The sequence below is a fragment of the Plasmodium malariae genome (genome assembly GCF_900090045.1).
Source record: "Plasmodium malariae genome assembly, chromosome: 4".
NCBI classification, from domain to species: Eukaryota; Apicomplexa; class Aconoidasida; order Haemosporida; family Plasmodiidae; genus Plasmodium; species Plasmodium malariae.
Genome location: NC_041778.1, coordinates 574,848 through 598,306, shown reverse-complemented (window position 1 = coordinate 598,306; position 23,459 = coordinate 574,848). Strand labels below are relative to the sequence as shown.

At 25.2% G+C, this 23,459-nt stretch overlaps 6 protein-coding genes across 6 annotated transcripts; 3 read left to right on the top strand and 3 right to left on the bottom strand.

Annotated features, from left to right (window-relative positions):
• Positions 1 to 1,529: 1,529 nt before the first annotated feature.
• On the top strand, positions 1,530 to 4,808 carry PmUG01_04021300 (conserved Plasmodium protein, unknown function; the record flags this gene model as incomplete). The annotated part of the gene is made up of 1 exon (XM_029003210.1): positions 1,530 to 4,808. The coding sequence occupies one exon, from the start codon at positions 1,530 to 1,532 to the stop codon at positions 4,806 to 4,808; it is 3,279 nt and encodes a 1,092-aa protein (XP_028859667.1).
• Positions 4,809 to 5,350: 542 nt separating this feature from the next.
• On the bottom strand, positions 5,351 to 6,127 carry RAB5a (ras-related protein Rab-5A, putative; the record flags this gene model as incomplete). Its single annotated transcript, XM_029003209.1, has 1 exon — positions 5,351 to 6,127. One exon carries the CDS (start codon positions 6,125 to 6,127, stop codon positions 5,351 to 5,353), a length of 777 nt encoding a protein of 258 aa, XP_028859666.1.
• Positions 6,128 to 7,058: 931 nt separating this feature from the next.
• On the bottom strand, positions 7,059 to 8,944 carry PmUG01_04021100 (ubiquinol-cytochrome-c reductase complex assembly factor 1, putative; the record flags this gene model as incomplete). The annotated part of the gene is made up of 6 exons (XM_029003208.1): positions 7,059 to 7,132; positions 7,224 to 7,294; positions 7,511 to 7,558; positions 7,811 to 7,884; positions 7,990 to 8,296; positions 8,721 to 8,944. The coding sequence occupies 6 exons, from the start codon at positions 8,942 to 8,944 to the stop codon at positions 7,059 to 7,061; spliced, it is 798 nt and encodes a 265-aa protein (XP_028859665.1).
• Positions 8,945 to 9,661: 717 nt separating this feature from the next.
• PmUG01_04021000 (beta-ketoacyl-ACP synthase III, putative) lies at positions 9,662 to 12,322 on the bottom strand (the record flags this gene model as incomplete). Its single annotated transcript, XM_029003207.1, has 8 exons — positions 9,662 to 9,754; positions 9,930 to 9,998; positions 10,133 to 10,513; positions 10,684 to 10,802; positions 10,944 to 11,079; positions 11,371 to 11,502; positions 11,921 to 12,012; positions 12,175 to 12,322. 8 exons carry the CDS (start codon positions 12,320 to 12,322, stop codon positions 9,662 to 9,664), a joined length of 1,170 nt encoding a protein of 389 aa, XP_028859664.1.
• Positions 12,323 to 14,206: 1,884 nt separating this feature from the next.
• On the top strand, positions 14,207 to 19,162 carry PmUG01_04020900 (GAF domain-related protein, putative; the record flags this gene model as incomplete). The annotated part of the gene is made up of 1 exon (XM_029003206.1): positions 14,207 to 19,162. The coding sequence occupies one exon, from the start codon at positions 14,207 to 14,209 to the stop codon at positions 19,160 to 19,162; it is 4,956 nt and encodes a 1,651-aa protein (XP_028859663.1).
• A 1,798-nt stretch (positions 19,163 to 20,960) lies between these two features.
• On the top strand, positions 20,961 to 23,444 carry PmUG01_04020800 (WD repeat-containing protein, putative; the record flags this gene model as incomplete). The annotated part of the gene is made up of 7 exons (XM_029003205.1): positions 20,961 to 21,252; positions 21,513 to 21,927; positions 22,078 to 22,285; positions 22,417 to 22,489; positions 22,660 to 22,736; positions 23,018 to 23,104; positions 23,403 to 23,444. The coding sequence occupies 7 exons, from the start codon at positions 20,961 to 20,963 to the stop codon at positions 23,442 to 23,444; spliced, it is 1,194 nt and encodes a 397-aa protein (XP_028859662.1).
• Positions 23,445 to 23,459: the final 15 nt, after the last annotated feature.

Below are 23,459 nucleotides of genomic sequence, written 5' to 3'. Positions count from 1 at the left end.
TTAAGGTATATGTAAAACTTAATTATAATTTTTAAATTGATTTCGTATGAAAGATATGCTAATTTTTTTTTTAACACTGGGAATTTAACATATATTTTTATGTTAGGATATCCTAAGTATAAATTATGACTTTTTATTAACTAAACGAAATAAAAGAAACATAGATGATGCAATTTTAACATAAAATTTCTCCAATCTTAATTCAATTAAAAAAATACAAGAGACGAAAAAAATTCAAGAACATAAAAGAAAATTAAGGACATGATAATAATAAAAATATACTTTTTCACTGTTTAGTGAAGTCAACCTACATGAGACATTAGTATTTAAAGAGATGTATTGAATTTTATTTTTAATAAAGGTCATTCATTAATTCAGAAAACTTGTTTATATACTTTTTTTTTTTGACTATTATCATTCTCAATTTTCGTCAAAATAATATATAAAAAATAATTTTATACCTTTGTAGAAATTTTTCTTTCATGAATTATATTTTTAACATTTTAAGAAATGTTTTAATTTTTTGGGTTTAAAAAATTAACAGTAATTTACTTCTATTTTTTTGAGGTTGTGTAACTGCACCACATTCAATTAAGTTTTCATTTTCAAGATTTGCTCTTTATTATTATGTTACCCCTTTTTATTTTCTGTAATTTATATCCCACATAATTTTTTCATAAACTTCAGAATTGCTAAGTGCATTCCTTTATTTAACACGCCTTCTGTTTATATCATATATTGTTTTATCTCGTTATTTCACAATACATTTTTATTTGCATGGTACGCGTAAATACATATGATATATTACACATGTAAAGTCATATTATAATCTTTTTCTTTCTTAATACCATTGTTATAATTCGTGATAAGACATTAAAACAATTTTTTCCACTAGTCTGCAAATAATATTTGGAATGGATAATGAAAAAGAAATATCTAAACAAGCTTATTTTTATATGTTTCTTTGGCCAAAATAATATAAAATAACAAAACAAATGAGTATTACAATTAAATTTTATCTATATGAACAAGCAAAATAAAAAAAAAAAACCTATGCAGTTCTTGATTTATGTTGGTTTATCCTATAAACTTACAAAAAAAAATAGTTTATTTTTTACTTTATATTAGCTGTAGTACACTGAAATTACAGAGAACACTGTACATCTGTTATATTTTACTACGTTTTTTTGCATTTATATGCATTATATACAGATTTAATAATTGTGTTAATTTTGCTTATTGGAATTCGTGTAAACGACTAAAAAAATTATATATATGAGCAATAAAAGGAAAAAAATATGAACGTAGTTTATATAATGAAAATGATCTATAAAACAAAAATAACATTATGTTTATACTGAAAAATATTATAAATTTTTATTTTTTTATTTTTTCAAGTAAAATAGCTATTATCAATTTGTTTTTAGAAAATGAACATCAAAAGAACGAAAAAAAAATAAATAAAAATATTGATGGAAAAGTCCCCCAACATATATTTGGTTTTATAAGGACTTACAGATGCTAACATTATGATTATTTTAAAGAAAACAAAAGTGCCATATGTAAATAAATGTTTATCTCATTTAAAATTCGTATATTCCAAATCAAATTTTGTTAGTGTAAAATTGAATTATAAAAATGTTAAAAAAAAGGAAGAAAACAGGAAAAACAACGTACAATCTATTTTTAATGGCAATTTAAATGTATATGATAGGTTAAGAATATTTAAAAACCTACTGAATGATAGAAGTAAAAAACGTGAAGGAATTAGTGGTCATGTAGTATATAAATACTTGTTAAATGAATACAAAAAATGTTTTAATTTTATAGATTTTAGTGATACAGTTCAAAGTATAAAAATACTTGATGAACTTGATAAAAATTTTAGTAATGGTTGTGATTTTCCTATAGTAGTAAAGAACATAGATAAAACTGTTTTAAGTAAAATAAATGAATTTGAATTTAGTGAAAAGGATCTAAATTTCCACAAGAGAGAATTGTTAGGTAAAATTTGCAACAAACTGATTAAATGTCTGCATGAAGTGAGTGGAAATGAATTAATTCATTTTATCGTTTATTTTTTTAGATGGAGCAAAAATGACAAAAATTTAATTCTTTTTTATAATTTCTATTTCAATTATGTTTTCAATAATTTATATCTTTTCGATTACGAAATTTACAAGGTTCTTTTCATATTAAACGCATATCTTATTAATAATGATTCGAACAGGGTTTTTGATAAATACACAATGGGGGAAAATGTATTTAATGTGTACTACTTTGTAAAATTAAAAAATCAGGAAAATTATGCTATTAAAATGAGCAAAGATGAAATTTTCAAGAAGTGTTATACGAAGTTGTCTGAAAACATAGATAAAATTGACAATAATAAGGTGTTAAACATTTTAAAGCTATATGTTGATAATTTAATTTTCAGTGTTAACTTAGAACATAAATTTATCGATAATCTTCATAAAAATTTAATAAATGAAAATATTGAATATCTTGTAAAATTGTTAAATATATATTGTACTATGATTAAGAAAAAGAAATATGATACTGCTTTATTAGTTTCCAAATTAAAAGAATTGATTTTATGCATTTTCCAAGTTTTAAGAGAAGAAAAAAACAAGAAAAAGGTTCTACGTGATGTTCATTATAGCATATTATTAAGTTCCTTAAATGATAAAAGTATATTAAATAAAGTGGTGGACAGCAACTTCGTTTTATTTTATGAGTATTTGTTAAAAACTTTAATAGATATAAAATTTGTAAAACTTCATTCTCTATCCATTGCTCTCGTTTCTATAAAAAATATTTATTTTACTTTATTAAAAAATAAATATCATACAAATAATGTATTATTTTCGGTTACTATGAAATTCAGCTTAAGTATGTCAAATAATTTCCTAGAGAGATGCATATATACAAAAAATAAAGGTGCAACATATGTTGTTTCAAGTGATATTACATCAAATAATGTATGTATGGAAAATATGAAGGAAATAATAATAAATAGAAGTGAATATTATTTTTATAAAATAGAAAATTATTTTGATTTCATTTTTAAATTAAAACCTAGTGATTTGTTATCTATTAAAATTCTGTCTAGCTCTTTTATAAAAATAAATAAAGTGTATAATTCGTATGATTTTTATTTATTGTTCAATAATATTTCATGTATTTTGTACTATTTTATGGTAAATAAGAAAACGATTAGAAGGTTTAATGATATATATATATATATTTTAAATGATCTTTCTTTTGTTTATAAAAATATAAGAAGTATAGGTACAAAGAAGGATTTAATCTTAAGTAATATTAGAGAGTTGATATGTCAAAATATTATAAAAGTCAGTAATCTTTATATTAGAGATCTTCATGAAGAAAATAACTTCCAGAGAGATCAGTATGTGTGTTCTTTAATTTTTTTGAATAATATATTTTTTGAAAGAATTGTTCTTTTTGATTATGCAAGGAATATATGGTGTCATGTGTATAAAGCATATAATTATTTTAAGCGTAATACAATGTTTAATGAAGATATAATTTCTTTACTTCTTTTAAGTTGTTCTAAATTTCAATTTTTTATAGAAAATAATTCAAATAGCAGATATTATAGGAAGGAACTGATGGATATAAAGTATAGGATCATTGATGATTTAACTAAAAATTATTTAAGTACATATAAATATATCTCTTTAGATAATTTGTCAAAAGTTTTAATATCATTATCGAATTCCAAATTCAGATATGAAATTAATGAAGTTTTACTATTAAAAAGTTTGAAAAATGAAATTATAAAAGTTCAGGGAGAAAAAAAAGGCTATTATGAATATAGCTGCATATCAAGTTTCACTAATTCAAATAAAAAGTTGGAAGAAAATAATACTAAATATATGAAGCATAGCCTATTTATAAATATGAGTAAAATTATAGAATGCTTAATAAAGTTAGATATATTTTTATATTTAAAAAAAAGAAGCACGTATTTATATTTATATAAGAAAGCATTTTGCAATATACATTTGAAAGAAAATATACTTAAAAAATTGCTGTACATAGCTAATAACTTGTATATATATCATATATATGCCTATGTATGTGTAATGTTGGAAAAATCATTAGGAGAAAAATACAAAAATTTTTCATATAATTTTAATAAAAATGTAGAAAATAAGGTGTTCGAAAAAATTATATGTTATATATCGGAAGATGATTATATTGAAATTTCAAATACCCTCTTTATGTTATATTATGATTATTTATTAACTTTAAATTGTGAAAAACACAAAAATGTGTTAAGCCCTAGTCGAATACGTGACACCTATTTTGCTAAAATAGAGCATGTGGGCAATAAAAAAATTGATACATTATTATTAGACAATAATAGATGCATTGAGGGAAATAATTTTAAAACAGTTACTACTACATATAATGTGAGTACTGAAAACACTGTAAATAATATTATTAACGTAGGGGCTATAAGTAATTATTATCAGAAGAGTACAAATAAGGATAATCTAAAAAAGAAGAGGGATGACGTTGATATTTTTATAGGTGATATAATAAACATATTTGAATTTTTAAAGATAGATAAAAAAAAATTAATATTATTTCAACTTTATTTATATCTTACTACCATCACAAAATTTAAAAAATCTAATACATCATCGTCAGCATTTCACATAGAAGTGTTTAATATTTTAAAGAACATGAATTTAAGGTACTTGCTATGCCTACAAAATGTTCAAATTAAAAATGAGGAAGGTGCCTTTTTGTATACAGTCGATATAGTACTGCTGTGAGTAAATATGTGAAGAAAAATATAATTATTTTAACCTAGTATGTTATTTAATTTGTTTATACTTACATATACTTATATATTTATAAAGTATAAAAAGACAGTTTCGGTATATTAATGATATCAAAGTATATAAAAATATTTATATATTCAAAATAGTATAAAAAAATTCTTGTGCAAAAAAAAAAAAAAACTGTGTTCAAATGTATCTAAATATATGAAGCATTTTATAATGTGTATATATATATAAATTATATAAGTGTGCATATATATGTATATTATATATATAAATACACGTAAAACATGAATTGCGTATTATGCAGTGTAGAACGACATTAATTCTGTGTTTTATTTTAATTAAATAAATTTTTTAAATTAAAAAAAAAAAAAAAAAATGAACTAATCTACTGTTTTATACAAATTAATAAATAAAGGAAAAAAAGAAAATATAAAATTTTCTCTAAACAATTGCAAACTAGTTATTACACACACGTACAAAATGTATATATATATATATATATATATACATACATACATATAAAACAATTAGCAGCAGTTTTTTTTTGGGTATTTTTCACTATCAAGGTTTATTAAGTTGTTATTTATTGTTTTACTGTCTAAGGTGTTATTATTATTTATAATATTCTTATATATTTCTTCCGCAAGCATATAGAAAATATTTTTTATGTTAGCTCCAGTTTTGGCGCTTGTTTGAATAAAAAGTAAATTATTTTCTTGAGCATATTTTTGCACTTCTAACATATCCACTTGAAATTTATTTTTATCTATTTTATTAGCAACTAAAATTATAATATAATTACTACTAATTTTTAACTGATTTACCCACGTTTTAGCTCTATCTAAACTATTCGAATTACTAATATCAAAAACCACTATGGCGCATGTTGCGCCCCTATAGTACAAAGGAACAATACTCGCGTATCTTTCTTGTCCCGCTGTATCCCAAATATCAAATTTTATATTATATAAACTTTCGTTATTTTTTAAATTTTCTTCATTGAACGTAAATCTGTCATTATTGTTAGTACTACTATTACTATTACTATTACTGTTACTATTGCTATTATTATTATTACTATTACTATTACTTTTTGTGTTTATATTATTATTATTGTTACTACCACTATTATAACTTTTCCCTTTTAAGTCATTTATATTAACGACAAATGTGCAAAAAGAGGCACCTATGGTTGTGTTTGTGTTATCATGGAACGTATCTTTTGTTAAACGTAAAACTATGCTTGATTTACCTACTGATGATTCTCCTAGCAACACGGTTTTGTAACTACTCTTCTTTTCCATTTTTCATTTTTAAACTAAAACATTATTTATAAACGCTGAAAAAAAGATCGAGAAAGGAGTAACACAAAAAAAAAAAAAAAAAAAAAAAAAACAGTAAGATAAAATGCAAAGTTCCGATATATTATATCATGTAGTGATGATATATAACATTAAAACTACTTTAAAACACAAAAGAATTAAAAAAAATGTTAACGAATATAAAATTTATATATCCTTCCAAAGTTGCCATAAAAAAAAAAAAAAAAAAAAAGGAAAAAATGTAAAAATAACGTGAATAATGCTGAGGTTGAAAAGTGTTCTACTTTTATATATTTAAAAAAGAAAAGAAAAAGGCAAATAAAAAAAGTGAAAAAAAATATGAAGAAAACAAAGGAAAAAAAAAAAAATTAAAATACAAATTATCGTTTTTTTACACTTACATAAAACTACCATTTAAATGATGAAAAGAATAAAATGAAAAAAATTATAATCGAAGTAAAAATGCTATTTGTACTAAAACAAAAAAAAAAAAAAAAAAAAAAAAAAAAACACATTTTTAAAAAAATAAATGTATATTTTAAAACTTACTATTTTTTTAAATATACATGTACAATTGTTAAAAAAAAAAAAAAAAAGTGCAGTTTACAAAAAAATAAATTTTTTAAATGTGAAAAGATAAAAATATATCACTAAAATTTCTGATTGTTTTACTTTATTTTGTTATATTGTATTTTTCTCATTAAGGATAATTCCAAATTTTTTTTTAGGTATTTTCATGTTTAAAAATTAATAATAATAATAACTGAACGATTGATGCGTAATACCAAACACATATTTAATATGGAAAAAATGTGTGTTCCATTATTTAAAAAAATATATATTGAATACACATAAATGAATATAAGGAAAATTGTTGGGTTATATTAAATTATATTATATGTATTTTTTTTTCCTAATAATTCCTTGGTAATAATTTTTTCCCATCATCATATGGAAGATATTTGCTTTTTTCCTTAGGACGGTAGCCTGAAACATTGTCGCAAAAAAAAAAAAAAAAAAAAAAAAAGTTATATGTTTAGTTGTATATCTAAGATTATGAAATTCTGCTTTGTATTACCTCCATATGATATCTGTTGGCATAAGGACGGTAAGCGACGATTTGATTTTTTTTGGTTGTAAAAATCAGCCCTATTAAAAAAAAAAAAAAAAAAAATTCAAGATAATATTTTTTCCTGAAACACATGTATTTTAATTGTATATATGATTATATACCAAACAGTAGAAATATGTTAATGATAAATTATATTATAAAAAAATACGAACCATATAAAATATGCCTGTAAAAAATGGTCACTAGGAAAATTAAAAATATGCCTCATTTGGAATACACTATATTTACTCAACTCTGTGACTATGTCCCCTCCTTTCTTTACTTTTCTTTCATATAAGTGCCTGCGAAAAAATAAGGGGTGCCGTTATCATCATTTTGTTTTACATTACATGTATGTACATACATGCATATATATATATATACATACATGCATATATATATATATACATACATGCATATATATATACATACATATATATATACATACATACATATATATATACATACATATATATATACATACATACATATATATATATATACATACATACATACATATATATAAAATATATTCACGATTTAAGTAAATTAACTCCCATAATATGTCTTTTAAGTGTGCGGGGAATATTTCCACATTTGTAGCTGCTTCATCTAAGGATACTAAAAACTAAATTCAAAAAACGGTAAATTAATACAAGTTATATATTTGAAAATGGGTAAAATATGATTAATATAACAAATGGGTGGAGAAAAAAAAAAAATAATAACATACCCCAAAGGCATATTCTTGACAATTTAAAAGCTCCGCGTTAAAAGAATATTCTGGTACATTTTTTAGAAGCATCCAATCTCGCACAATTCTCCAGGTAATATCAAAAATATAAGTATTTATTATTTCTCCTTGGTAATTTTCATGTCTTAATCTTTTGTTAATTATCCATAGATGTAGAATATAAAAATACATTTTCATGTTAAAAGATTCATCAATATGAAACATTTTTAATATTTCTTCATTTTCCAATCTTTCAATAATTAGATGAACTAATCTCCATGCACATTCTCCATATTCGGTATGTTTTCTAAGATTTTATAAGAAAAAAAATATATAAGAAAAAAATATGAAAAAAATATGAAAAAAATATGAAAAAAATAAGAAAATAATTAAAAAGATAGAAAGATAAAGGGATAAAAAGAAGTAATCATATAAGGAAAAAAAGATAAACAGACAAACATACTGTTCGCTCATTTCCATTTTTTCCATTTTTGAAATCCACTCAATTATAAGTGTGTCATTACAACAGGGGCATTCTTTCACATAGACATTTTTACTCTTACGGTTTCATAAAAATATGCAGGCAATAACAATATGTGCGCTTGTTTTTCTGCTTGCGCATTTTTCGGTATATTTAACTAAATAAATAAGGTACATGTATATGTACATGTATGTGTACGTAAATATATATATAAATATATCCAGTGCACATGAACATAATTCAGCCTTACAAGAATACTCTGTAAATAAAGGAACTTATTATGGAACGGTCACACTGAGGTATGGGTACAGCATATTTTGAGGATTCTCGAATGCTAATTTTTGTATTTTTGTCTTCATATAATGTTTTACTTTCTGCAATTTTTAAATTATCATAAACTTTTACTTCATTTGTAAAATATCGAAATATCAAGTATCTTCTATTTAGTAATAATACTCTAATTTTATTCCACATCACAAAGGAGTAAAGAAAAAAAAAAAAAAAAAATTATAAAAAGAACGTGAAAATGAGAAAATTCACAAATTAAAAAAAACTCTGATATTTCTTTTCAATATTCCATAGACTCGTCTCCTTTTTGCTTTTATCTGTTTTAATTTTCTTTGGGTAAACATGAGTTCATCTATGTACATACGAGCATACATTAGTACATACATAATTACATACGTACTATATATATATATATATATATATATATATATGGATGTACATATATTTAATTGTTTGTTTATTAATTCCCAATATATTTTGAGGTTTATAAGAATAAGGTTCCCTTTATTTTACAAAGAATGAAATATGTATACATAAATTTGTGAAATGTGAAATAAATAGATATTATATGAAAAAAACAAAATATTTGTAATATTACAAACTACGTAAAAATTGTAGTTAAAATGAATTGTGACAAAATATTACCAAATGATACAATAAAATATAAAAAAAAAAAAAAAAAAAAAAATTAAATGAAAAAAATAAGATTTTTGAATAATCGAACCATTCACTAATTTTTTATTATCTGTGCGTGTTTAAATTATTATCAACTACTCTAAATAATTTTTTAAAAATAATTGTAAACACACAAAAACAACATAATTCAAACTTATCCAGAAAAAAATATTTTTTTAAAAGTTGTAAAAAATCTAGTGTTTTTGACCGAATTTTTTTTTTTTTTAATTAATATTTAAATATAACGCATCCATAAGACATCCCAGCTCCAAAGCCACACATGCAAATGATGTCATTCCTTTTTATTTTTCCTTTATGTATCTGTGAAAAGGGGAAAAAATAATATAAATATAATCAAAGTTATGAATAATGTTATAATGAACGTGTTAAGTTAGGGTTATGAACAATTTGATAGATTTTTTACTTTATATTTATACATACTATTAATAAGCTCTTTTTTTTTTTTTTTTCTTTTTTTTTTGTCGCATATTTTTACATTTTCTGAGAAACACAAAGGTATTGAAGCTGCAGAAGTGTTCGCATGTTCATCTAGATTTACTAAAACCTGTTCAGGAAAAAAAAAAAAAAAAAGTAATTTTAAAATATAGCAATAATGATAATAAGGAAAAACAAAAGAACAGTAATGTATATGTATGTTTATATATTTATATATCCATATGGTTTGGAACAAATGTGTACTTTTGATAAAGGTATGTTTAAATTTTTTGCCACAGTTTCTATAATTCTTATATTAGCTTGGTGGAAAATAAAATAATCTATATCTTCCATTTTTATATTGGAATCTTGCGCAATTTTTTGTAAAATTTTAGGTATATGGCTTATGGTATATTTGAATACTTCCTTCCCATTCATATTTAATTTTCCATACTTATTTGCATTAGGACTGTCTAAGCTATATTTATCATATTCAAAATTTATAGTTAATAGATCATTTAATTCACTATTCGATCCAAGGTAATAATTAAAAATTTTATTTTCTTCATTGGGGTCTGTTCTTTGCAATACAACAGCACCTACAAAGAATAAGACACAGTTATGTAATTTCGCGTCATTGAAGTGCTAAAAATGTTAAAAAAAAAAAAGGCAAAAAAAGAATGAGAGTAACAAGTGCTTCACAAAATAACAGCTTTATAGTAGCGGACTATGTAATCTTTGGTATGGGGAAAATAGTTGATTTATGACAAAATAATGGTGCGCTTTTTATTTTGATATAAATTGTATATATATACATAACCTGCACCATCACCAAACAAGACACAAGTGTTACGATCTCTCCAGTCAACAAAGTTGCTCAGTGCATCACTGCCAATTATGAGAATATTTTTATATCTGGGCAAAAAGTTATATGCTGAAAATTTTGAACAAAATAGGGAAAAAAAAATGGTACAGGCAAAAAAAAAAAAAAAAATTCCCAGCTAGCCAAATTATTGTTTTCATATGTATACATATATATATAAGCGCGCACACACATGTAGTGGAAAGAAAAAACCTGTAGCAAAGGCAAAAACAAATCCTGTACAAGCAGCTGTTAAATCCATATTAACACTATTTTTACACCCAAGTTTGTTGCTAATATTGTTTGCATCACCAAATAAATTTTGAGGTGTAGAAGATGCATTGATAATCTGAGAATAAAGACATATAAATTTGTTCAGGTAGTTATTTTCAAATATATTTTTTTTTTTTATAAATTGCAGAAAAGACATAAAAAGGAAAAAAAAAAAAAAAAAATAGAAAAAGGGGTGCGTTTTAAAATATAGTGAACTAATTGTTTTTATAATAAAACAGAGATCCTCACTGAAAATAAATTATATTTACGAAGTGAAAAAACTCATTTATATATATATATATATATATATATATGTACGTATGTATGTATGTATAAAATAAATAAATATCTTTTTATATATTCTTACCATATCTACATTTAGGGGGTTTAATGCACAACTTTTAAAAGCCTCATTAGCGCTTTCTATTTGTAGCATTGATATATTTTCATTTTTTTTTAGTATCCTCCTTTTTTTTATTCCTGTTCTACTTGTTATCCACTGCAAAATATGTGCACATATATATATGTGTGCATTTGTAAACATGAAAAATAGCCAACTTTTAAATCTGATTTTATAAACATTTGTTATGAACAGTGCAGGTTTCAAATTTTCGCGCAGATCTTTCTGTTATATATTTTTATCATTTTGTAATTTTATCATTTTGTAATTTTATCATTTTATAATTTTATAATTTTATCATTTTATCATTTTATAATTTTATCATTTTATAATTTTATCATTTTATCATTTTATAATTTTATCATTTTATCATTTTATAATTTTATCATTTTATAATTTTATCATTTTATCATTTTATAATTTTATCATTTTTTTATTTTGTTTTATTTTATTGTTTATTTCCTTTTTATCTTTTTTGAGTATGAAAAGCAAAATGAAAAAGACGCATAAATATTACTTCATCACTTGTGTCAACATATTTTCTTAATTCGTCATTATCAATTTCATTTGATGGGTAAGAATGACCATGTCCTATTATCTTACCTCCAACTAATGTGGGGAAAAAGAAGGAATATTATAAATATATGTATAAATATAAATAAATATATATATATATATATGCATACATTCAAGTCCTTACTCATAAGTAGGCATATATTGTAACATCTCCCACATTCTGTCTATGCAATTTTGTTTTTGTTTATATCTTACTTTTCCCTCCTGTGGCGCGTAATTTTGTTGTATGTTGTATATTATGAACATTATTTATAAAGGTATATTTATTATTTTTATTTATTTCTAATGTAGAAAAAAAGGCACCATGATGAACAAACAAAAATATAACAATGTAAAGAAGCATTTTTTTTTCTTTTTCGTTGTGTATATATGTGCGGTTATATATGTTTTTTAACAGTTCTTGAAAAAAATATAAAAAAAAAAAGAAAAAATACATATATATATGTATATATTACTGTTATATCTGTGTTTTTAAAAGAACATGAAAACGAGAGAAGAGTAGGAAATGTACATGTTCGCATATAGTACATTTTCCTTAATATGTGTTTTTTAATTGACAGTTGTTCGTAAATTTAAAAATGTGTTTATTATTTCCAATTTTATTTAAAAAATAAAATGCAATAAAAGTGGCTGCAATTACGGATAATAGAGTTCAACATGTGTGCGGTCAACATAATGATCTGTTGCCTTTTGTTTTAATTTTTTTTTTATTTTGTTTTAATTTTTTTTTTATTTTGTTTTAATTTTTGTTTTAATTTTGTTTTAATTTTGCTTTAATTTTGCTTTAATTTGACTTTAATTTTGCTTTAATTTTGCTTTAATTTTGCTTTAATCTTGCTTTAATTTTGCTTTAATTTTATTTTAATTTTGTTTCATCTCTGTTATGATTTTTTTTTTTTTTTTTTTTGAAATCTATTTAGTATTTCACAGTATCTTTTAATGTGTAAGTTGTATGGGTTAAAAAAAAAAAAAAAAAGCAAGATTATTTAGTTGTCAGTGTTAATATATATACAAGCATATATGTATAAATGCATGAGAGTATAACCAAAATTAGGTTATTCTTTGTCCAAATAATAATCCATTTTAATTACCTATACATATTCATAATGTTCAAAAAAAAAAAAAAAAAAAAGGGAACTGTAGAAATTTTTTTAGTTTACGAAATAAAAAGTACTAGTTAAAGATGTTCATTTTGCTGTAAACAGTTTTTTCTATATAGCACAAAAAAATTAAAAAGGGTATATTCCTTCATAAATTAGGCATAAACAATGAAACTACCTTTTCCCTTTAATTCTATATTACGTAAAAATAAATTTTTAGCAGTAAAATATGATAATTTGTTGAATTTATCAAAAGCATAAAAGGAAAAATACCTGTATCCTAATATATAAAGCATATATGACGTCACGCGTTCTGAGAAAAAGGGTTATATGTTATCAAAAAATTATATTACACGATGAAATAATTATTACATACAATGTGAAGCTAGTTACGCTTGTAAAAGGTGCTATGTATATTTGTGACAAGAGGACCAGGAGACGAAAATGAAAGTTCAAATATTTTTTTTGCAAAAAAAAAAAAATATATATATATGTATATGTATGTATATGTATCCATAACAATAAAGCAAAAAATAAAAAAAAAAAAAAAAAAAAAACATTTCTCATTATTTTTTTATATTTTTGTTTTTTTGTTTTTATATTTTTATATTTTTTAGTTTTTATGTTTTTCAGTTTTTATGTTTTTCAGTTTTTATGTTTTTCAGTTTTTATGTTTTTCAGTTTTTATGTTTTTCAGTTTTTATGTTTTTCAGTTTTTATGTTTTTTAGTTCTTATATTTTTTAGTTTTTTAGTTTTTTAGTTTTTTAGTTTTTATGTTTTTATGTTTTTTTGTTTCCCTTTGTTAAAAATATGTGTATGTTACCCCATTTACAATGTGTTAAAGAGGGAGTTAGAAAAATTAAGGATTTGGGTAAAGGCAAAGAAATATTGATACGTTTTATCGTGTATGCCTGAGAAAATAAATGTATATATGGAATTATGTTTGATTTAAGTGTAAAAAATAGGAAAACAAAAGAAGAGAGATTATATTAATTTTATGAACATATCGAAAGAGGAAGCATTTTTTAATATAATGCAAATATAATGTTATTAGAAACTATTTTATACTTGTTCTCCTTTAAAGGAAGAGAACTGTATATATATAAATTTCTTTTTTTTTTAAATTATGAATGAAAGAATATTAAAGAATATTTGGAGATGTGAATCATCATGTCTATTAAGCAAAAAAAATTTGAACTTGAATTTATTTACCTCTTTAAAAATATCATATTGTACTAATTTACTACACGAAAGAAAAAGTAGCATTGTATGTATTAGCAGTGTTAGTGGTGTGAGAAGAGTCGGGAGCACAAAGCCGCACAACATAGTACACATGAACAATGAAAAGAGCAAATGCCCAAAAGAAAGTTGTAAAGTTGGAAATTACGACTTGAAAATCGGCACTACTTACGAAACATGCTGTCTTAAGGGGAAGTTCTGTTCATTTCATTTTGATAAAGATACTCATGTTTTACACGCAGAGAAGAATACTACCAGTAATAGTAGCAATAACAATAGTACCAGTTGCAATAGTACCAGTTGCAATAGTACCAGTTGTAATAGTACCAGTTGCAATAGTACCAGTTGTAATAGTACCAGTTGTACCAGTTGCAATAGTACCAGTTGTAATAGTACCAGTTGCAATAGTACCAGTTGTAATAGTACCAGTTGCAATAGTACCAGTTGTAATAGTACCAGTTGTAATAGTACCAGTGATAATAATAATTTTAGTACCTCGTTTAACAGACGGCGCGTGAGTTATTACTCAACATTTACAAATGACGATGGTGCAGGGGAAAGATTAAAGGATGGGGAGCGAGATTTCCAAAAAGAAAAAAAGAATGTTGGTTATGGTAGCATAATTAGTGGTAGCGTATTTAATGGTAGTTTAAATGAGGGTAGTTATGAAATGGAAGGAAAAAATAATCCAGGGGAAACTATTAAAAGAGAGGAAGGTACACAAGTTGGTATGTCTGAAAAAGAAAAGGAAGACATAATGTATCTTTACAACAATTCAAATAAGGAAAAATCGAATAACGAACGAGACAGTAGGGCGGAAAAAAAAAAAAAAAAAAAAAAAAATAATAATAATAATGATAATAATAAGGACACAATAAGTAGTGACCACTTCCAGAGGGAAGAAGCTACCAGTCGTAGAGAAAGTAACGAAGGAATAATATCCAGGGAAGAAACTATAAATAATGAACGTGTATACAATGAATCGGAAAATTTGAATGACGGAAATGGGGAACAACAAAAGAGGGATGATAACGACAGGAGCAATGAAGAGGGAGATGGAATAAAGGATGAGATGAAGAGAAAGAATGGAGAGTTGAAGGGAAAAGATGACGAGTTGAAGGGAAAAGATGACGAGTTGAAGGGAAAAGATGACGAGTTGAAGGGAAAAGATGACGAGTTGGAGGGAAAAGATGACGAGTTGAAGGGAAAGAATATCGAGATAAAAAAAGTGCTAAATATTATATTTTGTTCATCTATTCCTATGATAGGATTTGGTTTTGTAGATCAGTTTATTATGATTCGTTTAGGTGATATGTTTGATGCATCCATTGGTGTATCATTTGGTATTTCTACTCTGTGTGCAGCATCTATAGGTCAACTTTGCAGTGATACGTTTGGAATATTTTTTGGTTGTTTTATAAATTATTTACTTCAGAAATATAAGGTTATACAGCCTACAAAATTTGATATAAAAAATAAAGTATATCAATATTATACGTTAATAGGGTCAGTTTTAGGAATATTACTTGGTTGCTCACTTGGTATGTTACAACTTATATTTATTGATACTACTAAAAGTGAACGGATGAAAAAAAAGAAAGAGCTCGATTTCATTTTTCAAATGGTTATGTGTGATTGTTCTAATATATTAAATTGTGAAACGTCTACTTTATTTTTATATGATAAAGCAAAAAATGAATTATGGAGTAAAGCTATTCATGGTAGGAAAAATATTATAAAAATTTCAGCTAATAGTAATGAGAAAAGTTTCAATCTATGGGTTCTCCGAAATAAAGAAATTATTAATTGTAAGGATGTACTAAATAATGAATTATACAATCCTGCACATGATGAAAAATTTAATTTTAAAACAAGAACAATTTTAGCTGCACCTATTTTAGACAGAAACAATGAAGTAGTTGGTGTACTTATGTTTTTAAATAAATTAAGGTCTCATGGTGGTTATTTTACTACAAATGATGAGAAATTAGCTGAAATGATGAGTAAACATATTTCCATCTTTATGGAAAAGTTTAATTATATCAGTGAGGGGGATAAAAAAATGATTATTTTTGATAAAGAGAAGGGTAATTCGCAAGAGGGGGAGGGAGAAGAGGAAGAGGAAGAGGAGGAGGAGGAGGAGGAAGATGAAGCAACAGAAAGAGACGAAACAGACGAAGAAGACAAAGTAGACGTAGCAATGGAAGGAGAGAAATCAAACAGGGGAAAGAAGAAATCTGAACGACGTAATACTAAATTTAACATGCTAGTGGAAAAAAGTGTAGACGATGTAGTAGAAAGTGTAGCAAACGACACAGCAAAAAATGGAATAGTAAGTGATGAGGAATATGTGAAAAGAAAAAGATTAGAAAACAAAAAAAAAGAGGTAAAAAAAAGAAAAAGGGACAAAGATAAAATAAGCCATTATAGTATTTCACAAATAAACGAGGATGATGATGATGATAAGATTTTCGACGAAGGAAATGAAAATGATAACGGTAAACAGTTTGATGAGGAAGACGATGTATATGATGATGAAGATTACGACGACGATGACGATGAGGAGGAGGAGGAGGAGGAGAGGCAAGAACAGGAGCGGGAGAAGAAACAGGAACATGACCATGATCATCATCAGCGGGAGCACGAAGATGAGGGAAAAACGATATACGAAAGTGAGAAAAAAAACGAAAAGAAATTTGCGGAAAATGGGGATAGCGAGTACATATTAAGGCAACCAAGGGAAGAGGAAATGAAGAGAAGCAAAGAAATTGGAAAATTAGATGCGGGAAAACGTGGCTCATCAGATGGGACGACATATGGGGAAGCAAATTGGACAATACGTGGGAAAGAAAAAATACTGAACAAGTCAGTCCAAGAAGAAAACATTGAACATAAAGCAGTCGAAGAGCAAAAACAGGCAGGAAAAAATGATGAGGAAATGTCTAATTACATGTTAGTGGAAAATTACTTCAATGATAGCAGTTATTATAATGATAACAAATCGAGCGAATGTAACGAGAAAAGCAATTCCTTTGGTGTCAGTAACAAATACATGAATTGGGGAAATTTCATAAATAACAAAAAGGGAACAATCACGCCAAAGGATATAGTAGAGTCTAACGGAGTAGCAAAGTTTAACGGAGTAATCAAGTCTAATGGCGTACTAAATTCTAATGGAGTATTAAATTCTAGTGGAGTATTAAATTCTAGTGGTATAGTTCAGTCTGATGGGGAAAACAAGGGAGACAACGTACCCATCCTGAATATCAATAGTAATCTAAGTGATGATTTGTTGAAAGAGGTGAAATGTTTAGAATCAGACTACGAATCAAAGAAAGAAGCGTTTGTACTGAAAAATACACCAAGGAACGCTGGATCCATCAGTGCTGCATCTTCAAATAGAAATGGGATTGCTAATAGAAGTAAAGATAACGAACATTTAATGGAGCAGGATAGATATATGCATTTGAGTCATACTTCACGCCATATGGGGCGTAGTAATAGTACTGCTAACATTTACCGGGAAGAGGAAAAGCATGGACCTTCTAAATTTTCAAATGTCAAAATATATGATATTAATAAGTACAATGAATGTTTTAATTCTTATTTAGTAAGTATCATTCAAAATATAGATGAGTTTTTTATTAATGTAAAGAAAAGGAGCTACGTATTTTATTTAAAGAATTATGAAGAGAAAATAAATTTGTCTAAAAAATGGAAAATATGTAGTGGTCTTGGTAGCATTTTTAATGGAAGAAATAGTTTTGAAAGTAATGTATGGAACCAAAATAATGTACATGAAAGGGGGTGCGTAGAGACGTATAGAAGAACTGATGATGGTTGCGGTATGGATGGGGTTAATATTGAAGTTGGGGGTATCGATGATAATTACATGAACGTGGTAAGGGGGAGTAAAGAGAACAATAATGTAAATGAGAGGGAAGGGAAAAACGAAAAAAAGGACGAGCAGAATTACAACTACAATTTAAATGTTTTTCTGAACGAAGGTGTGCAAAGTGTACACATAAATTGTGCGCTTGGAATTATTAACAGGATTAACAAAGAAGTGATTAAGATATACTTGAAAAATTTGGAACATGTGGAAAAATTATTATTTAAAAAAAAAATAATAATGTTAGATAATGTTATAAAAGTACATAATATTAGCCCTTTTAATGAAAAAACATTTTCTTACATAAATTTTGGAAGAGTCTTTAATTATGTATCATCTCAAAAAAAAATGGACATAAGAAATTTTAAAATGGTAAAAAATATATACAAATATAATGTATATAAAATATTTAGTAACCATTATAAATATTTTATAATAAAGAAAAAAAAAAAATTAAAGAAATTTTGTTATACCATTAAATATTTTGATATATATAAATTGTGTCATTTCTGGTTTACTATATATTGTCAAAATGAACTGAAAAAATTATTTTACAAAAACCTGAATTTTATTGTTAATTTACACAATTCACGAATAATAGATTTTAAATTAATTAACAATTATATATTAAATAAAATTTACGAAAATGCAGCCGTTAGTTTTATTACTCCAAGTACATGTTGTAACATCAGGACGATTGATTTTTTCTTTAGAGATGATTTGTATCTTTGTAATAAAACGACAATGAACCATATTATTTACAAATATTTCATATTTTACTATTGTAAAAAAAAATTAAAAAAAAAAAGATTTAATTATTATAATTACAACTATCAAGATTTATATATAGCCCAAAATTTTTTTGGACAAAATACACACACGAAAAAGGTACCCAAGATATTACAAGACGATTTGGGAAAGAAGAGTGAAATTATTACAGTAGACAGGTAGAGACGTATTAAAGCATAAAAAGGGAGGGGAGGAAAAAAAAAAAAAAAAAAAAACACACCATAAATTGGGCTCTCAGAAATATACTAATATATTTGTTCCATTAGTCCCCCTAATATACTAGTTATAGAATTGGCAAGAGTTGTATTTCTATCACTTAAGGGGAATATCGCTTTACGTTTTTCTGCACAAATGTTAATACGTCATTTTCCCCAATTTTTCTTAACAGTTCATAATTTTTCCCAGTTTTTTTTTAACAGTTCATAAAATTTCTCAGTTTTTCTTAACGGTTCACATTTTTTCCCAATTTTTCTTAGCGGTTCATAATTTTTCCCAGTATTTCGTAACAGTTCATAATTTTTCCCAATATCTCTTAATATTTTTTTTTCTCCCCCCCCCGTCCTATTTTTTACGCCCGTTCGATGGAAGTTTTTTATTTTTAGCAGTTTTCGTTTAATGGCAAAAAATGATTTGTGCCTGTTTATTCGTACGAAGTGCACTCGGGGGTCCTTTATATGTATATATTAATGCTCGTGGATATTTTCTCCTTCTTTTCATCCACAAATCAGGAGAACTCTCATTTTCCCAATTTGAAAAAGAAAAAAAAAAAAAATTTGTTTATATACTTATGTTCTTATGTCTCTTAAGTTTATTTTGTTTATGTCGATATATTTATGATTCTCACATACTATTTTTCATTTTTGTTTTGCAATTTTTCCGTGATATGATTATTTTATATTTTTGTAAATTAATATATGTAAACGCGTAAATTTTGTGCAATTACATATGCAACTTCATTCTTTTAAATTTAAGTTAGTCTTTTTTTTTTTTTTTTATGCTACAAGAAATATGCCTTTACATTTACCATATTTATATAAAACATGTTGTATCGCACCTTGTCTCATTTCTATGTTACATAATTCCATTTTTTTTTGTTTTTTTTTTGTTGTTAATTTTCCCAATTTTTCGTCATTGTACATTGTTTGACATGTGTGATACCCTATATCATAATTTCGTTTTATTTAACTGTTCTTTTTTTTTTTTTTTTTTTTTTTCATTTTCTGCATTTATTTAAAATTCTTTAAACGTATACTAAATTGAAGAAGATGCGTTTTATGTGTATAAGTATAAGTATATATATATATACATACACATACGCGTGTGTGTATCCTCTTTTTTTTTTTTTTTTTATGTTTAATGTCTTTTTCAAAATTTCAGATGTTGTACATGTAAGAAGAATGCACAAATAGTAAGAACGGAAAGGGAAACTTTATTTTAAGAATATTTTTTTTTTCAGTTTTGTCTGTTCTTAATGTTCTTCATGTTTTTGCTGCTCCTTCCGTTATTACCTTTTTTGCGGTTACTGTTCTGTCCTTTCTTTCATTCAATCTTTCATTTTTTTTTTTTTTTTTAAATAATTTAGAAATATATCTGTTTTAGCCATTTAAACGATGTGCAATTTTAAGCCTCAAAAAGGCGGAAGAACAAAAAAAAAAAAAAAAAAAAAAAAAAAAAGCATTTCCGAATGCAATTGCGATTGAATAGGAGAAATTTTTTGTTAAATTTCCTTCTCATTAAGATTTCTTTTTCATTGTGCAAATATGTTCCAGTTTTGTGAGGAAGAAAAAGTATAAGAAACGTATGCAGAAAAACTGTGCAATAAAAAATGATGGTTTAAAAATTGGTAAATGTATTTTGCTATACGCTTTTTAAAAAATACATAAAAAGAGAAAAAGAAAAAAAAGTCGATAAGCTGATAAGCAACGACAGCAGTAATAACAACTCCTTTCTTCTGATAAAAATGACGACAATTTTTATATTCAGCATTTGCATTATTATATTTACTATTCTGTTAGGAATTCTATTTGACAAAAGGAGAACAAAAGCGCATAAGATAAAAACAGATAATAAAACTAAGCGTAGAAGTACAGAATTACCTAAACAGAAAAAAATGACAGCCATTAGTACTAATAAAAATGCTTCGATTACAAAAACAGCAATAAATAGCACTCCACATTCTATGTTCGATAGATGTGTTGCTTCTTTAAAGGGAAACAACTATCCTGTGAGTGTATGCGTAAATGGAAAATATGGTTAGTAGAAAAAAAAAAGAAAAAAATGGAACAAATGTAACAAATGGAACAAAGGAACAAATGGAACAAAGGAACAAATGGAACAAAGGAACAAATGGAACAAATGGAACAAAGGAACAGAGGAAAAAAGGGAAAAAAAAAATTAAATATAAAAAAAGATTTTTTCATATTGTTCCTACTGCTACTTCCACCACTGTTATTATGACTATACTACTACTTTTACTTTTTTTTTTTTTTTTTTTTTTTTTTGTACCACGTAGGCATCATTGCGGTCAGCTGTAACAATGGCAACTTACAAGTTTATAAAATTAAAAAGGAAGGGACGAACAACATTATTTTAACGAAAAAATTAGATGAAGTGTTTAGCTGCATCGATATAGATAAAGATGCATGTCATTTAATTGCTGTTAGTGAGTTATATTCGACATTAAGGATATTCAAAATAGAGACAACCGAAAATGGAATCAAAAACCTACACTTAACATTAAATGGAAGAAAAGAATTACATAAAAGAAATGTCAAATTTCTCTATGTTCATAATAATTCTTTTATTCTTACGGGAGCAGAGTTAGATGACACAGAAGTAAAACTATGGAATATGAAAGGAGAGCTTTTAAAAACTTTAAGTATTAAACAAGTATACAATCATGATTATGCTATATCCAAAACGCCAAGGTAAAGATTTTAAACTGCTCAAAAATGTATAGAAAATACATGCGCAGGAGCGAATTTTGTGAACATGTACCTCCATAACCACATATATATTTATATATATATATTTGTACACGACTACGTGCATCCGTGTACGATTAACTTTTTTTAAAGGTTTTTCGGTGTTGCCTGTTGGTCAGCTGATATTAAAGTATTTGAGATAAAACTAAAAGAAAATGTATTTCAAAATATAGAGAAAGTTATAGACTTAAAAACTAAATCAGGGACAAAATGTTTATGTTTTAGTAATAATGAAGAAAAAGCATTTCTTATTGACAAGAATGGAATTTTAGCAGTTTATAACCTGAACATACGATATAAGGTATAACTTTATCCTTAATATAATACGTACGTATATACATGCACACGGTGTATACAAACAAACATATATATATATATTCAGGCGTAAACAAAATAGGCACATAAGCTATTCATTTTCCCTAACTTTTTCAGCTGCAAGAAGAGTCCAAAATTTTGTATCAAAAGGACCTCAAGGAAGACAATTTTGAGGATTTTTCAAGAATTTGTATTGCAAATATGAATATATACATTTTCATATACATATACGTGCACATATATATATATATATGTATATATCAACTTATATAGAAGTCTTTTTTTTTTTTTTTTTTTTTTTTTTTTTTTTCTTAATGATACGTTTCTTTTTATTAACTATTACGCAACTTTCTTTCGTAGGTATGTCTGGTGAAGCCAACCATTTAATTGTAATTTCTGGTCTTCATTTGATAATTCTGAAGCAGGAAAATTTACAAGTACGTTGCGTTCATACACGCGTATATACGTTTACATATAAACACACATAAACATATACACATACACGTATATACGTATACGTATGTAAGTATATATTTACTCATACATGTATACATATTCGCTTAGCTTTTAAGTGCAAGTACGTCTCTATATCCTCCTGTTTAACAATAGTGCAGTACGCGATATATAAAACACCTTCTGCAAATTTATACGTGCTTATACATATGCATATACATATATATAATATATACATATATATACATATATTAACAATTTTCAGATCGTAAATAAAATAATTAATGCTCATGCGTGTGAAATTTTTGGGGTCCTCCCAATTCCTGATTCTTCCCTTTTTCTTACATGGGCAGTAAGTTGAATTTTCAAATAGATCAGATAAAAAAAAGAAAAAAGAAAAACAGTGCCCATATATATATATATATATATTTATATATATATGCATATATGAACACGTGAACGCATAATTGCACACACTTACAATACTTCCTTACATACTTACGTGCATATGTAATAGGGTGAAAAAAAGTTAGTGCGATTTCGGATAAAATGAAGTTAAAAAGCATTACTAAATTTTTGCATAAATATAAATGGCTTAAATACTCATATTTATTCTCCCTCTCTCTTTTTTTTTTTTTTTTTTTTAACAGAATGATGGCTACATAAAATTATGGAATATATCAAAGATATAATAATGAAAGGAGAAA